At 41.5% G+C, this 17,575-nt stretch overlaps 1 protein-coding gene across 3 annotated transcripts in view; it reads left to right on the plus strand.

Moving 5' to 3' along the window:
- LOC133766538 (contactin-associated protein-like 3) overlaps positions 1 to 17,575 on the plus strand; it is a 181,170-nt gene that overhangs the window by 106,510 nt on the left and 57,085 nt on the right. For all 3 annotated transcript variants that reach the window (XM_062200213.1, XM_062200212.1, XM_062200214.1), the window contains exons 8-10: positions 5,138 to 5,309; positions 8,845 to 8,951; positions 13,252 to 13,371. In XM_062200213.1, coding sequence (XP_062056197.1) covers positions 5,138 to 5,309; positions 8,845 to 8,951; positions 13,252 to 13,371 — 399 coding nt within the window. The remainder of the gene's footprint in view (positions 1 to 5,137; positions 5,310 to 8,844; positions 8,952 to 13,251; positions 13,372 to 17,575) is intronic.

Genomic DNA, 17,575 nt, shown 5'->3' on the forward strand with positions numbered 1-17,575 from the left:
ACTTTCCTCAGAGATTTCAGAGGCCTCCCACCAAGAACTTGTATAGGAATCTCATAGGGAGTCTCCACAGAGACCCACTCAGATTTTCACCAGGAACCTGGCATGCAGACCTTACCTAGGTACCTCTCATAAAGAACTGAGTAGTCACCAAAAAACCTGACATTCACCTCTTGGGAACCTGAGCAGCCAGCCTTTGCCAGGCCCTTCCTACTGCGTACGAAACCACTCAGCAGACTGGCAGCACAGGAGAGACATGATCAGTTGCAACCTCCAGCTTCCAAGAAGCCCAAAACACCCAGATATTGTCAGCACTGTACCAAGCGAGGTTCCATATTTGGGGAAATGCTGGCAGTTTTTTTCACTTTTGTATGTCATTGCTTCTGAACCAAAGAATTCCAGTTTCTGCATGCTTAGTCTCTGTGGAGAAATGTGATTTCTCTGAGCCAGATCTCTGTGGGAGGTCTCTGAGAGATGACTCCAGGGTTCTATATGGGCAGTCTCTCTGTCTCTTGTCTCACCCTGTGAACCTCCCTCTGCACACACTCCATCATTCATCAGGGGCCCCTCACCAGAGCCTAGGCTTGTGCCATGCTATTTTAAATTTGAACCTCCAAACTGTAGGTTAAATAAATCTCCCCTTATTATAAGTCAACAGCTTCAGATATTTTTTAAAGACTTATTTTATTTATTTGAATGGCAGAGTTATAAAGAGAGGGAGAGAGACACATACACATACACACACTTATACACACACATGCAGAGAGAAAGAGAGAGAGAGAGAAAGAGAGCTCTTTTATCCTCTGGTTCACTCTCCAAATGACCACAACAGCTGGGATTGGGCTAGGCTGAAGCCAGGAGTCCAGAACTCCACCTGGGTCTCCTACATAGGTAGCAGGAACCCAATCACTTGGGTCATTTTCTGCTGCTTTCCCAGGCCTATTAGCAGGGAACTGGATCACAAGTGGAGCAGCTGAGATTTGAACCAGTGCTCATATGGGATGCTATACAAAACAATGTTGACCCCTCAAATATATTCTGAAAAAATTAATCTTCCCTAACTTGCTTTGCATCCCCTCAAGTCTTACTCTCTGTCAGAGCTAATGGTGGCTTCTCCACTTTTATGTTCTAAGAGCCAGAGCATTGAAGTTCTGGTCCAGTGTCTGACTGTCAGAAGGTTGTTGCACACAGTTAAACCCCTGCTCCATTCGCCCCTAACTCTCTCTCAAGCTAAGAGAGATATGATAGATATGAAATAGGCAAAGGTAGATGACCCATTGGCAGGGCCTGTTCATTCATTTGTGTCAGAGGTGGGTGTGGACCTCAGAAGCCTTGTACCTGTGCTCACACACATCTAGAAGTTCTGTCCTTGCTGCTTCTCTGAAGTGTGAGAAAAGCGGAAACAGTGGGTGGAGCCTCTACTTGTCTTTAAGGCTAAATCAAGAGTCTCCGTGTCCATCCCAGCCTTTAATAGGGAGTAAAAGGGGCTTCCCAGGGGCAGGCATTATCCAAGAAACCCAAGACCAAGACTTGTTCTCCTTCAAACTCAGAGCCTGGCACCCCCCGGCCCCATTCAAGTTCCCGGCCATTGGGTGACACATGAAGCAACTTGGCTGTGACACTTCCTGGAGCCTGGTGTGTGAATTTGCAGGCCTATGATGCCTCTGCAGACCTGTTCCCTACAGCTGTAAGTTGTTTAAGGTAAAGAGGAAGGAGTGGAAAGGAGTTGAACCAGACACTCAGGCAGGATGCTTACAGGTTTGTTTGTTTGTTTGTTTTTTTAATTTATTTTTTTGACAGGCAGAGTGGATAGTGAGAGAGAGAGAGACAGAGAGAAAGGTCTTCCTTTTTGCCGTTGGTTTACCCTCCAATGGCCGCTGCGGCCGGCGCATCGCGCTGATCCAAAGCCAGGAGCCAGGTGCTTCTCCTGGTCTCCCATGCGGGTGCAGGGTCCAAGGACTTGGGCCATCCTCCACTGCCTTCCCGGGCCATAGCAGAGAGCTGGCCTGGAAGAGGGGCAACCGGGATAGAATCCGGCGCCCCAACCGGGACTAGAACCCGGTGTGCCGGTGCCGCAAGGCAGAGGATTAGCCTGTTAAGCCACGGCAGGTTCTTCGCTTCTTGTTTTGTAGATTGTTCTTATTTGGGTGATGATGGCATCATGGGAGAATAAGGTTCAACAAAGGAACTCAGCATGGGTGTGGATTTTTTTTTTTTTTTGACAGGCAGAGTGGATAGTGAGAGAGAGACAGAGAGAAAGGTCTTCCTTTTGCCGTTGGTTCACCCTCCAATGGCCGCCGCGGTAGCACGCTGCGGCCGGCGCACCGCGCTGATCCGATGGCAGGAGCCAGGTGCTTCTCCTGGTCTCCCATGGGGTGCAGGGCCCAAGCACTTGGACCATCCTCCACTGCACTCCCTGGCCACAGCAGAGAGCTGGCCTGGAAGAGGGGCAACCAGGACAGGATTGGTGCCCCGACCGGGACTAGAACCCGGTGTGCCGGCGCCGCAAGGCGGAGGATTAGCCTAGTGAGCCGCAGCGCCGGCTGGGTGTGGATTTTAATACCACTGTCACCTTCCCACCACCAAAGCCCACACCAAACATAGCACAGACAGAAGCCGTTACCCTCTTATGAGGAAAAGAAAAACATGAAGTACCTCTGGTATATTAACATGAAAAAAAGTTATTCTTCTCCACATGGGCAGTTTTTCCTTGGAGATGTGTTTCCTACCAGGGGAAACTATAGAAGAATTTCAGGTTGAGCAAATGAGTGACATCCCTGAGGACTGCCTTGGGCAGTGGGGATGCAGGCATGAGGTACCAGGCATTGCTGTCCTCTGTTGGGAAGGACTGACTGGGGACACAGCCTTGCTAGCGGGGAGAGAAATGGGGATGCCTCAGACACTGGCTCTCATTGTTCAACTTTTGCCAAAAGGTAGAAGAACATAGTTGGGTCAGGAAAGAGGGTGGCAGGTGGCTCTAAGGCTGGACCTGACCCAGAAGTGAGGACTGGAATTAGGGACTGGATGAAATCAAAGGTTGGGGTGGGACTTCAGATGGAACTGGCTGGACCTGCAAAAACAGTGGAGACACTTTAGCCTGCACTTGAACTGTGTAGGCACTCATGATTGCACCAAACAAGAACAATGGGGACTGTAATGCAGAAGAGCTGCCAGAGATCCAGGCAGTAGCCACCAAGGATTTGCTGTGCAGAGAGGGGAAACCCCAGGAAATCTGATTATTTTTTGTGACTATAGTTCCCCAAGATCTTGGGAGTTGAGAGCTGCTGAGGTCGGAGCTTCTGTCCTAAGTTGTGTTTCACCTTCCAGAAGGGTTATGAAATTGTTGTATCCTCCTCAGTACTTTTTGAAAGGACAAACCTAAAGATGACAGACTAGTTTCTTTTGTGTAAGATATTTGAAGGCACCAAAGCTTTCAGGCTTTGTCAAGGGTGTTACCAGCTGCTATTAGTATGTTTTACAGTGAAAACCAGTAGGAAAAAGCAGAATAGAAGTATTTGAAAATTCTAAGGCTCACCAGAGAAGTGGCCAAGAAAATGCATGTTCTATAGCAGGGAATTGTGGTGCAGAAACCTCTTGCTAAAGGGATTAGCCTAAGTTAAAGGGAGCAGCGTGCTTTTTGACAAAGTAATGAGAGGAAGGTCTTTAAGGCATCTCAGAAATCTTCAAAGCATCCCTCCCCCCCACCCCTTCACAAGCCCAGAGGACTGGAAAAGCAGAATTGATTCATGGAAACCTGGGGCACTGTTCCAAGAGCTTGTCCATGCCTGCTTTTGGATTAATTTCACTATATTCAATCATCAAAGCACCCTGCAACTGGAACCATACATTAGGCTGGTGCAAGTATTGTTCACCCAGATAACACGACCTGGAATCATTCATGTGATACTGGTTTTGTAGGGATGCAGAATGTCAGAATTATGGGGTTATGGTGACTCCTTCCATTATGATTTCATGGAAAAGCTTAGAATCCCAAACAGAGACCTGTTACAAGGTTGTAGGCACTGGAGAGCCCCAATTAGAGCAATGCCTCAGAGAGCTACACAGATAACCTGAAAAAACTGAAGCATGGACTGTAACCAGTAAAGCTGTAGAAGCAGGGCTGACCGAGTCTTTGGGAGCCCATAACCTGCCACAATGTACCCAGGATGCGAGACACAGAGTTTTAGATTTTAATGTACGCTCTGCTGGGCTTTGATCTTGATTTGATCAGATTGTTCTACCCTTCTGTTTTCCCATCTCCCTCATTTTGAATGGAAATATATACCCTGGGCCTGTTCCACTATTGTGTATTGGAAATTCTTAATTTGTTTTCAGCATTAAAGAAGTTCATAGCCAAAAGAATTTGCCTTGAATATTAGATGAGACTTTGGATTTTGCTCTTTTAAATTAATGCTAAGACTTTGAAATTATTTAAGATGGAATTTATTATACATTGTATGAGGCAAGGTTATGAGTTTCAGAGAACTAGAGGTGGAATACTGAGAATGTAATTTGGCTCTTGATTCCATACATTGAAATCCAAAGTCAAATATATATGATTTTTCACTCTTTTGTACATTGAACACTGGACTTTACTTCTCCTATCTGGCTGTAACATTGTATCCATTAACCAATCTTTCTCCTTTCTGTACCCTATCTCTGGTAAGCACTGATCTACTATCTTATCAGATCAATTTTTTATTTCCACATATGAGTAAGAACCTTATCTGTGACAAGTTACAAATCAACCAATATATAATTTTTTTAAAAAAATTTATTTATTTGAAGACTAAGTGACAGAAAGAGAAAGAGATCTTCCACCCACTGGTTCACACCCCAAATGCCTGCAAGATCCAGGGCTGGGACAGAATGTAGCTAAGAGCCAGGACCCCCACCAAGGTTCCCCAAGCTGGGACTTGAACCAGCACTCTGAAATGGGTTGTGAGCATCTCAAGAGATGTCTTAACCTGCTACACCACAGCACTGTCCCCAAACTACAATTTTTAAGTAGCATTTCTCATTTAAAAAAAAAAAAACAGTTCTCATAAAATAAATTTTCCCCCCAAAAAACCCCAGTTCTCATAAAATAAATATGGGCAATATTTTCAAAATAACAGTTGGTTCTTTCCTATATGTTCAGGCTGCCCTGGCAACAGCTCTGGATATGGATGCAGCAGCCCCCTGGAAGGGTTTCAGGGCTGCCTGAGGCTTATTTCCATTGATGACGCAGTAGTAGATCCCATCTTAGTACAGCAGGGAGTGCTGGGGAGTTTCAGGGATCTCCAGATAGACTCGTGTGGCATCACAGACAGGTAAGGAGATCCCATGTAATTTTAGCATGCTTGTTTTAAAAGTTTAAAATAAAATGAAGTCAACTGGGAAAAAAATTCCATTTGTTCGCTCGTTCTCTATCATCTTCCCATAGGTAATGGAATAATCATAATTGCAGTGAGGATTAAAAAACTGCACCTTTAGTTGTATTTTTCAAATGATACTATTTATTAGAAGACCAATATTTCAGTATTAATATGGTCCCAAGTTACTCGATTCATAATCATCAAGCCAGTTCTTGCAGACATACCCCATCAGTCAGATGACATTTTCTGGGACAGGACAATTTGATGTTATTATTCTTTTAATTTGCAACATCAGTGACCCAATACCGCATCTTCTGCAGAGAAAATGAAAATCTCTCCTAGAAAAGTTTGAACTGCAGAGATCAAGGAAGATATGTGCATAATGGCAGATTCAATGAACTGTGGCAAAGATAAGAAACATTTTAATTCTTTTTTATTTTATTTAAGTTATACAGGTTTCATATATTTCATGTGTATAGATTTAAGAATATAGTGGCACTTCCCTCCAAACACTCCCTCTTGCCCATACTCTAATCCTTCTTCCCCCTCCCTCTCCGATTCCCACAATTTTTACAATGATCTATTTTCAGTATACTTAATGATCAAATAGTTAACCTTACTCTAAATAAAAGAGTTCAAGAAAAAATTGTTCTTCAACAAGGAATAGAAAAGGGGCTATAAACAATCATTGATTCTCAAAATGTCTATTTCATTCCAATACATTACATCAGATACTCTATTAGTTACCTTGGATCAGGGGAAACATATGATATCTGTCTTTTTCGGACTGGCTGATTTCACTAAGTATAATAGCTTCCATCTGCCACCATCTTGTTGCAAAAGATAGGATTTCTTTTCTTTTCTTTTTACAGCTCGTTAGTACTCCATGGTTATATGTATACCATAATTACTTTACCCAGTCAATAGTTGATGGACATCTGGGTTGATTTCATATTTTAGAGCTATTGTGAATTGTGCTGTGATGAACATGGGGGTGCAAATAGCACTTTCAGATGCTGATTTCTTTTGGTTTGGGTAAATTCCCAGGAGTGGGATGGCTGGATCATATAGTAGTAGGTCTACATTCAGATTTCTGAGGTATCTACAAACTGTCTTCCCCAGTGGTTACAACTGTTTACATTCCCACCAACAGTGGACCAGGGAAACTTTTTCCCACATCCTTGCCAGCATTTGTCATTTGTTGATTTGTATAGGTGCCATTCTAACTGGAGTGAGATGAAACCTCATTGTGGGTTTGATCTGCATTTCCCTGATGGTTAGTGATCCTGAGCATTTTCTCGAGTGTCTGTTGGCCATTTGAATTTCTTGAAGTTATCTTTTTAAATCAAATTTTTTAGTCTGACTAAAAAAATAACAGTGGGCTCCGTGGATGGCAGAGCCACACATACTGGCTGTTACATGTTTGGATAGGTTTTACCTTCTGACGTCCCCAGTTCCACCAGACTCCTATAATCTTGAAGTAAAAAACTCTAATTGTGCCTTTGTACAGAGCTGCTGAGCTCCTTTGCCCCTGGAAACTCCCCAAGCTGGGGTGCTGCCCCTTCACCCCCTCACCCAGAAATGTTGATGAGGCCACTTTCCCTTCCAACCTTCTCAGCTGATTTATAAAAGCAGAGACCAGAGACCAGAGGGTCTTTCCCTCTAGTTCTTTTTTTTTTTTTTTTTTTGACAGGCAGAGTGGACAGTGAGAGAGACAGAGAGAAAGGTCTTCCTTTTGCCGTTGGCTCACCCTCCAATGGCCGGCGCGGCCAGCGCGCTGTGGCCGTGCACCGCGCTGATCCGAGGCCAGGAGCCAGGTGCTTCTCCTGGTCTCCCATGGGGTGCAGGGCCCAAGCACTTGGGCCATCCTCCACTGCACTCCCTGGCCACAGCAGAGAGCTGGACTGGAAGAGGAGCAACCGGGACAGAATCCGGCACCCAGACCGGGACTAGAACCCGGTTTGCCGGCGCCGCAGATGGAGGATTAGCCTAGTGAGCCGTGGCGCCGGCCCCCTCTAGCTTCATCCCACCCTCAGCTCTCACTCCTACCCAATGCTGAGGGTCTGCTTTGGGTTCATCCTCACACACTTTACCAATCCTTGGTCCTTGAAATATTTGAAAAGCTGTGATACTGGTTGCTCATAACTATTATGCTCTGAAATCAGAATAAGCTCTCATTAGCTGCATACAATCAGTCAAAGTCCTGGCTTTCATGTGGAGGTATGTTGCTGGGCTGCCAAGTCGGTGGGGTTTCTTCTTAGTCCCCCAGACCCCTCTCAAAGGATCCCTAGAGGAACCAAGCACAGGACTGTGGGGCTCCTGTGAGCTTCCTTATCTCAGCTCCCTGCCTAACCTTTGTCCTCCAACACAAATAGGCAGTCTTTCTCAGGACCTCTCAGCCCCTCTCCTGCCCCTTCTCTGGGCCCAAGCAGGCAAGACCTGTATTCTTACCAACTCTGCCATTTCCACAAGGAAATGTTCCCTCATGCCTCTGGAAGTATGACACCTCCAACTTTGTGTTTTTTTCAACATTGTTTTGGCTACTCTGGGTGAATTCTGGATGAAATTTTTTATTTTTGCAAAAAAGGCCACTGGATTTTTGATAGGATTACATTGACTCTGTAGATTGGTTTGGATAGTATATTAACAATACTAAGTCTTCCAATAACTGTTTGCTCATTCTAAATATAAAAGGTGATGATGAGCTGACCTAAATTAAATGTTACAAGCTGGCGCCGCGGCTCAATAGGCTAATCCTCCGCCTTGCGGCGCCGGCACACCGGGTTCTAGTCCCAGTTGGGGTGCCGGATTCTGTCCCAGTTGCACCTCTTCCAGGCCAGCTCTCTGCTATGGCCAGGGAGTGCAGTGGAGGATGGGCCAAGTGCTTGGGCCCTGCACCCGCATGGAAGACCAGGAGAAGCACCTGGCTCCTGGCTTCAGATCAGCGTGGTGCGCCGGTGAGGGTGAGGTGAGGGTGAGCCAACGGCAAAAGGAAGACCTTTCTCTCTGTCTCTCTCTCTCTCACTGTCCACTCTGCCTGTCAAAAAATTAATTAATTAATTAAATGTTACCCAAAATTCCCAAACTGTTTTACTCCACGATAGTATATGTTCCTGTCACTTTCTCCCCCTATTCGTCCACCTCCCTGTCTTCCTTTTGTTCCTTTTGAAAGTCCTCAATGTAGCAGTTAAGTATAGCAAATTTGTTTATTATTATTGATTTTGTTAGCCACATGTGAGTTAGCATTTTGTCACTTGGGTCAAAAAGAAAAAAATCAGATGCCATGAAAAATCAGCCGCTACAGATACATAAAATAATGAATATCATGTCACTGGATACATTTCTACTAAATTTATCACTACAGTCATCACAGGTCATTGAATTTTCTTGTATTTGCTGTTGTTTAATAGGAACCTGTTAGTTTCATACACACAAATAAGACTTCCTAATGCTTGATAAAGGGAAATAACAATTGTGTCTTTTCTTTTAGGTGTTTGCCCAGCCACTGTGAACATGGAGGTGAGTGCTCCCAATCCTGGGACACATTCTCCTGTGACTGCACAGGCACAGGTTACATGGGACTGACCTGCCATTCACGTAAGCCACACACCTCAATGCTTGTTTCTATGTATTTATAATTTTTGTGTCATTTCATTTTCATTAGTTACTTACCTGTATCTGTATATTTTCAATCATGCAAATATATCACACTCAGTGTTTTAGCATACATTTAATTTCCAGTATATTTTTCAATCTGCCTCATTTAATACAAGGGGGTGTTGAAATAGTTTACAAAAATAGGCAGTACTGGGGCCAATGCTGAGGGGCAGGTTAATCTTCCACCTGTGGTGCAGACATCCCATGCAGTCCCAGCTGCTCCTCTTCTGATTCAGCTCTCTGCTGTGGCCTGGGAAAGCAATGGAGGATGGCCCAAGTGCTTGGGCCCCTGTACCTATATGGGAGACCAGGAAGAAGCACCTGGCTCCTGGCTTCAGATTGGCGCAGCTTCAGCCATTACAGCCATTTGGGGAGTGAACCAACGGAAGGAAGACCTTTCTCTCTGTATCTACCTCTCACTGTCTATAACTCTACCTCTCAAATAAATAAAATCTTTAAAAAAAATAGGCAGTACTAAGTAAGATAGAAAAAAAGATAATAGTAATCAATGAGAAAATAATTATAGGAGAATAAGATATAACAAAGAATAAGAATTAAACTAAATTAATCAAGAATGCATGATGTAACAACCTTACTTCATTACTTGAGTTGAGCCATACTTTGAAACAAAGACAAAAACAAATCAGTCACCAGGATTTTACACTCTCATTATTAAATTTAATAGGATTAAAGATTTTTTGAAACAACAACAGCAACAAAAATATGGCCTGGGAATGCTATGATAAAGTCTCAGAAGAAGAAATTAAATAACAACTAGAAACTAATGGGCTTTTAAAATCTCTTTGATGATAATGATGATTTTAAAGTGAATAATTATAAGAGTATTCATTTATTGAATGCTTAAGTATTTCTGTTGCCATCTATTGTTTTGCTTGTACTTGTATTAAATTATTTAATGCTAAATCAATTCTTGGGGAAAAAGTACTATTATTATACCTGCATTGCAGAGTTGAAGACAAAAAGAGAGTAAGTAACTTGCTACCCATCTAGTGAATGGCACAATAAGGAATTGAGTTGACTCCGAACCTTTTAGGATGCTAGAAGGGTAGTCCATGCATAAGCAGCATCAAAATCATGTGGAAAACTTGTTAGAGTGAAAGAATCTCAGGTCTCACCCAAACCTACAGAATCAGCATCTCTAAGGATGGGGCTCTAGGAAATTATTTGAACCAATTGCCCTGGTTATTCTAGCACACATTAACGTATGAGATTGCTTCCATGAAATGACTTATCATAGCACTTCTATATTGTCTCTATTTTATTAAAAAATTTGTCTTTACTGAAGAGTCAGCCTCTGTATACTTTAAAGCCCCTTTCATTTTATTGACCTCTAATTTGTTAACAATTAGAAGAATATGACCGACTACACACACATTTTTTTCAGCTTGTTTTGGTATTTTTGATGACTTTTAAGGTTTTCTTCTTCTCTCCTATATCTCTAGTAACATTTCTGAGCGACTTCCCTTAGAAACAATTTCCCCCATCCCTGGGTCTTCAGGGAAATGGAGTAAGATTCAAAGTCATCAATTCAATCACCTATTAATGCTGAGATCCTCCTTTAGAGAGTTCTTCCATGTAATATTCAATTGGATTTTCATAAAAACTATAGGAGGCATGCAGGGTGTAAATGAACCTAGAGAATACTGCATTCCCAGCTCTGAGTTTCTACAAAATAACTGGGCAAAGAAGGACACAGTCCAGGGCCAACTCTGTTACTAGAAGAGTTTTGGTTTCCAAAGCTGTTCCACCAGTTCTAGGAGTTGAGTGGCCCTCTAAAACCAGAGGCTGAGTGACTTGATAAGGTCACAGGGCTCATACAAGGAGCAGATCCTGACCTCTGTCTTCTTCTGTCCTCCAAACACAGCATCTTCCATGAAGCAGATGCCCATGACCATGTTACCTTTAACTTTGTATTATCCACCATGCCCAGCATCATCTCTTACACATTGTGGATAATGGATTAGTTGAGTTATCACATGGCTATTGACTGAAATAAAATTGTAACTCCAAACAATTCTGCAGGAAAATATGAGGAAAGAGAAGTACTCCAAATTTCAATCTGATCCAGTAATTGGGTTAAATATGTTGTGGTTTTCAAACAGATACACCAAGCATAAGTGTAATTTTTCCAAGCCCATACTCATGGGCTTACTGTGCAACTGGACTGTTGCACCAAGTTGTCACAGGTAACTTTTCTTTGGAACAATTCTGCAGTTAATACATATATTCATTATCATGTAAAAAGTCTAATATATTGGCAGGTGTTTGACACAGAGATTAAAGACACCACTTGGGAGGCCTGCTTCCCAAATCAGAGTGCCTGGCTTATCTACTTCTGATATAGCTTCCTGCTACTGCACATCCTGGAAGGCAGTGGCTCACCTACTTGCATTCCTGCCACCCATGTGGAAGACCCAGCTTGAGCTCCAGACTCCTGGCTTTGGCCAAGCGCAGCCCTGGCTGTTGCAGGCATTTGAGGAATGAACCAACAAATAGAAGACCTCTCTCTGCCATTCAAATTTAAAAACCAAAATAAGTTTTAAAGGTTTTTCTAATCATCATCCTCAGTATTTGCCTCCAATCCAATCCTATTCTTGGGATTTGCCTTAAGTGAGAAGAGTTTTCAATGAATATTTATGAAAGTAACTGTACAATCTAGTCTATGTACAATGTCCTTCTTATAAAGACATACACACATTCCCTTCTCTTTCCTATAGCGTGGTTTGTTTTCCCCTGTATTTCATCTTTTCACTCAATTTGTCCTCCCCAGCTGTGTCTGTGTTGTTGCTAAAATGGACTGGTGCTGGTAAGACTTTAGGACTCTATGTCCTTAGCATCCTTCACCTTCATCTTCCCTGCTAGCCATCAGGTTGCCTTCTAATCTTTTTTCTAAACTCATGCTGAAAATTGGTGATGCCCATCACCTGCAGATGTTAAGTCCACACTTTGTATTCAATAAAACATTTACTTGCATAAATTAAAGTACCTAATAAATTAACACTAAGTCAGGACATCTCTCATAAAAATATTTTCTCTCTTGTTTTGAGTTAATTATTTTGAATTGTCACAAAATACTGCAGAAAGTTTCTTTTTAAAATCAACTTTAATTTTTGTTTAATGAAGACAAGTTTCTGATTTGCAAGCTATATTCATCTCTGTAAAGTACTCATTTGTTGGTTGTTTGTAAGTAAGTAAAGGATACAATTATTACATAATTTAAAAATATTTTATAACATGCTTAAATACTAGACTACTAACACAAATTGAAACTAATGTACTTCAGATATTCAGTTACTGCAGGCAGAATGAGGGCTTATCCTTTAATTATAGCACTTATTTCTGAATCTGGTTGCCATGACTTTGAAAACAATCATATTCATTAGCATGTAGAATTCAAATTCAGAGTTTTCCCTCAAAGATTTATTGAGGTTTTTTTATACAATGCTTCAGAACCTTCATGTTTTCTTGCTTAAAAACAATAAAACATTTGTATAGAGGAAATACAATCCCTAGACATTGCCAAATAACTCTCTATTAACGATGGTATCACATTTTCCACTGTAACTACAAATTCATCTTTAATCAGCAATATACTGTTTCCTTTGTCTTCAAAATAAAAATGTATTTCAAATATTCATTCAGAAGCGATCAACATTCAACATTTACATTCATATAAAATTGATAATTTCCCTCTTTTTTAATAATAAATTTAATTTTTAAAGATTTATTTTATTTCTTTGAACATCAGAGTTACAGAAAGAGATAGTGAGACACAGGGAGAGAGAGAGATCAGTCTTTCATCTTCCATTTCATTCCCCACATGGCTGCAACAGCCAGGGCTGGGCCAAGCAGAAGCCAACAGGAGCTCCATCTGGGATTCCCCCTTGGGTGGCAGTGGCCCAAGCACTTGGCGCATCCTCCGCTGCATTCCCAGGCACATTAGCAGGGAGCTGAATCAGAAGTGGAGCAGCAAGTTCTGAAACTGGTGTTATATGGGAGGCTGGCATTGCGGGCAGCAGCTTAATGCCACAACACTGGCCCCAAATTTAATTTTTAAATGTCATTTTTGTTTATCCAATCAAATATCATCCATGCTAATAAAAATGATGTTGAGTAATCTTTTTAACATGTCTGTAATTCAGAAATAGAAGCCTTTTGAACATTAATTAGCCAAACTGAAGGACTACTTCTGTTTGTGATAAATGATATGTTCCTGCAGCTCTCTACGAGCAGTCCTGCGAAGCCCACAAATACAGAGGGAACTCTTCTGGGCTGTACCACGTGGATGTAGATGGAAGTGGCCCCCTGGGATCATTTCTTGTGTACTGCAATATGACAGGTATGTTAATAATCTTTAGATTCATATGTCGGTTATTTATATAATCAGAATAGACCATGGAGAAATTGACCTAGTTGGAAGTATTATTAAAACATGCAGTTTGTGGCAGGAATTATGCTACAGTGGATTAAGCCGCTGCATAAGATGCCCACATCTCATATCAGAGTGCCAGTTCAAATCTACTACTCTACTTCCAATCCAACTTCCTGCTAATGCACCTGGGAAGGCAGCAAATTACAAATAATAGCCAAATTACTTAGGTTTCTGCCACCCCTGTGGGAGACCTAGATAGAGTTCTGGGTCCTTGGTTTCAGCCCAACCTAGCCCCAGCTGTTGTAGACTTTGAGGAGTAAACCAGCAAATGGAAGATTCTCCCCCTCTCTCTTTCTGTCTGTCTGTGTCTTTCCCACTGTCACTCTGCCTTTCAAGTTTCTCAACTAAGTCCTCTTACAAAGAATTGCTTAAGCTTCCCTTTTATTAGTAAAAACTAAAATGATGCATATAAAAATAAAACACTCAGTTGATAGTTACATACTTGCTAAATTATAAGTATTATACATGTATTAATTTTAGTCAACAAAATGTTTCACATCTCTTATTTACCAAGATTGTTTAAAAGCAAAATGTGATGCTCTCCCAGAGAGTCCTTACAGCTCCTGCACTTTCATAATACATCTGTTCAATGCATCACATTAAAATATAAAGCTTAGGTTCTGTGTTGTACATATTTGCTAAGTTTAAAAAGGTCTTTAAAGGTTCTAGGAAATATATATGAGGGTAAATGGTTTATGTATGTCTTAGATAATTTAGTGATTTTATGGCATATATGCTTTTCATAATCAAGGAAATTTGCTTCTTGGATTACTTTATATTGTAAAGTAATTCTGGCTTTGATATTATTACAAACAAATACAGCTTGATTATAGAAGATTGCATTAAGATGTCTCTTAGTTAAATATTTATAGAAATTTGTTGTCCCTAGCTTTTCCAACTGCCCTGAAAAAAGAAATCTAGAATAAAGAGTTCTCATTTAGTGTGCAGAGAAAAAGTTCCAAAGATTTGAACAGCAACCAAATAGATCAGCAAACACCCAGGGGAACAACAACAACAACAGAAAGTAGACAACTAAAAGTACACAGGAGTGAAAATGCTTTAGGAAAGATTGCCAAAGAATATCAGCACTTCACAGGTGAATTAACAACAAACAAAAGCTGAATAAACTGATATCAACAACTCCTCTTAGATCCAGTAGAGAAATGAGGACTCGGAGCAAACCACTGACCCCAGACTGGAGAGAGAGATACAGAGAGTCACAGTGACCAAAGCAAAACTCACAGGCAGAAATCTCCAAAGGATCTAGTGCTAGGGTAGGAAAACAGACGCTGTGATTCACAGACTGATGAATACTCGGTGTGCACAAGTCTGAGTGTTAACAACTCCAGGAGGACCCAGTCACAGAAGGACGCCCATGCTTTCGTGAGTTTTATCTGTAGGAGTCTGACCATGTTCTCACACAGTGAATACTAGAGAAAATTCACATCATGCTTCTCAAAGGAGGTGGGGAAAAGGAACAGTTTAAAAATACACCAGAACCTTCTGTTCTTAACAAGGTCTTCCCTCAGAAGGAAGTGAGCCTAAAGTATGTGGGGGTGTTCTGGAGCCTCCGTTACTCCGGCAAAAGGAACTACTTTATTCCAGCCACCTGTGGTCATCCTGTCCGACCTAACAGTGATGAGGTGGTGCTGGGAAGACGTGTGAAGTTCACTGTCCAGAGGCACAGGCTTACTAAAGACTGAGACCAATCCGAGTGCAAGGGAGTGCTTTAGTGACTTGACTGAAGTTCTGTTGACAGGGGTGACTTTTCCCCAGTACATCATATCCTGCTATCAAAAAAAGACTCTGAGGCATGCCAAAAGGCAAAAACCGCAATCTGAAGAGATAGCAGCACAAGCTTCAAAAACAGTCAGAGATAGCCGACGTGTTGAAGTTATTGGACTAAAAAGTTAAAACAGCCTTGATTAATATGCTGTGGGCTCTAATGGAAAAAACAGACCATATGCAAGAACAGGAGGGGATATAAGCAGAGAGACAAAAATTCTAAGAAAAAAGCAAAGTGAAATGCTAGAGATCGGACACTTTGTGAAAGGAGAAAACTGTCTTTGAGGAGCTCATGAAATAGGGGCAAACTGAGGAAGAATATCTGTCCTTGGGGATGTCCCAACGGAAATTTCCAAAACTGAAAAGCAAAGAGAAAAAAAAAAAAGAAAACAGGGTCAAAAGGTAGAATCTGAGAACAGTGGTACAACTCCCCAAGGTGTAACATACTTGTAAAAGGACTATAAGAAGGGCGATAAAGAAACAGAAGAAATATTTGAATCAATTGTGACAAAATTTCCACAAATTGTCAGAAAGCAAACCACAAATCCAAGAAGTTCAGACTAGAGTAAATGCACCGTTCTAGTCAAAAATAAAGAGCTGGAAAAGGAAGAAAGAAAAGCTATAGTAAGAAAGACCAAAGAAAAGAAAACTGTTTGATGAGAAGTGGGAGTGGAAAATGATGTGCAGGGTAAGGCCAGGTGTTGGCAAAGGCAAAGAAGCAAAGAGTAATCGCCAGACAATTGTGATGAGGGGTGTGGTGCGATTACTTATTGCTATTCAAAAACCTCAAAAATGCTGTCAGGCTAAAGATGCTGGTGGCTCTATTAGAAAATGAGCTAAGTTAACATCAACTTTTTTTTAAAAAATGATTGATTGATTGATTTTGAAAGCCAAAGTTAGAGGGAGGGAGAAAGAGAGATCTTCCATCTGCAGATGACCACAATGGCCAGTACTGGGCCAGGCCAAAGCGAGAAGCCTGGAACTCTATCCAGGTCTCTGACATGGGTGACTGGGGTCCAAGTCCTTGAGCTGCTTCTGCTGCTCTTCTCAGGCCATTAGCAGGGAGCTGGATCAGAAGTGGACATGAACCAGAGCCCCATAGGATGCTGGCACTGCAGGCAGCTGCCTTACCCACTATACCACCTGCTGGCCTCAGTAAACATCGACTGTTTCTAAGAAAAAATTCATCAGTGTTCTGAGAGGAATGGGAGAAAGTACAAACGAGGGAAGTTCAAATGAGAAGAACTCAAAAGCCAAACAGACTGCAGTAAAATCAGAAGAGGGCCCAGGTTGGACACGAAGGGAGCATGCATGAAAGACCAGGACAGCAAAAGTGATGGGCCAGGATCTGACACAAAAAGCAATAGAGAAACAATGGTTTGCAATCATTTTATTTTCTCTACAAGAATACTTGATCCTATGACAGTTGAGGAACTACAAGGATACCATTTGTAAGAAAGCCAAAAGACTTTTTTGTCTTTTTGTATAATTTTTTTATTAAACTTTTATTTAATGAATATAAATTTCCAAAGTACAGCTTATGGGTTACAATGGCTTCCCCCTCCCAAAACTTCCCTCCCACCCACAACCCTCCCCTTTCCCGCTCCCTCTCCCCTTCCAATCACATCATGATTCATTTTCAATTTTCTTTATATACAAAAGATCAGTTTAGTATATATTAGGTAACGATTTCAACAGTTTGCCCCCATATAGCAACACAAAGAGAAAAAAAAATACTGTTGGAATACTAGTTATAGCATTAAATAACCGTGTACAGCACATTAAAGACAGAGATCCTACATAATATTTTTTTTAAAAAAATTAATTAATTTTCTATGCCGTTTCCAATTTAACACCAGGTTTTGTTTTTTTTTTTCATTTCCAATTATCTTTATATACAGAAGATCGATTCAGTATATAATTAGTAAAGATCTCATCAGTTTGTACCCACGCAGAAACACAAAGTGTAAAAATACTGTTTCAGTACTAGTTATAGCATCACTGCACATTAGACAACACATTAAGGACAGATCCCACATGGGATGTAAGTACACAGTGACTCCTGTTGCTGACTTAACAATTTGACACTCCTGTTCATGGCGTCAGTAATCTCCCTAGGCTCTAGTCATGAGTTGCCAGGGCTATGGAAGCCTTTAGGGTTCGCTGACTTTGATCTTATTCCGATAGGGTCACAGTCAAAGTGGAAGTTCTCTCCTCCCTTCAGAGAAAGGTACCTCCTTCTTTGATGGCCCCGTTCTTTCCACTGGGATCTCACTCACAGAGATCTTTCATTTAGGTCTTCTTCTTTTTTTCTTTTCCATGGTAT

Source organism: Lepus europaeus, chromosome 9, assembly GCF_033115175.1.
Source record: "Lepus europaeus isolate LE1 chromosome 9, mLepTim1.pri, whole genome shotgun sequence".
In the NCBI taxonomy this organism is placed as follows: domain Eukaryota; kingdom Metazoa; phylum Chordata; class Mammalia; order Lagomorpha; family Leporidae; genus Lepus; species Lepus europaeus.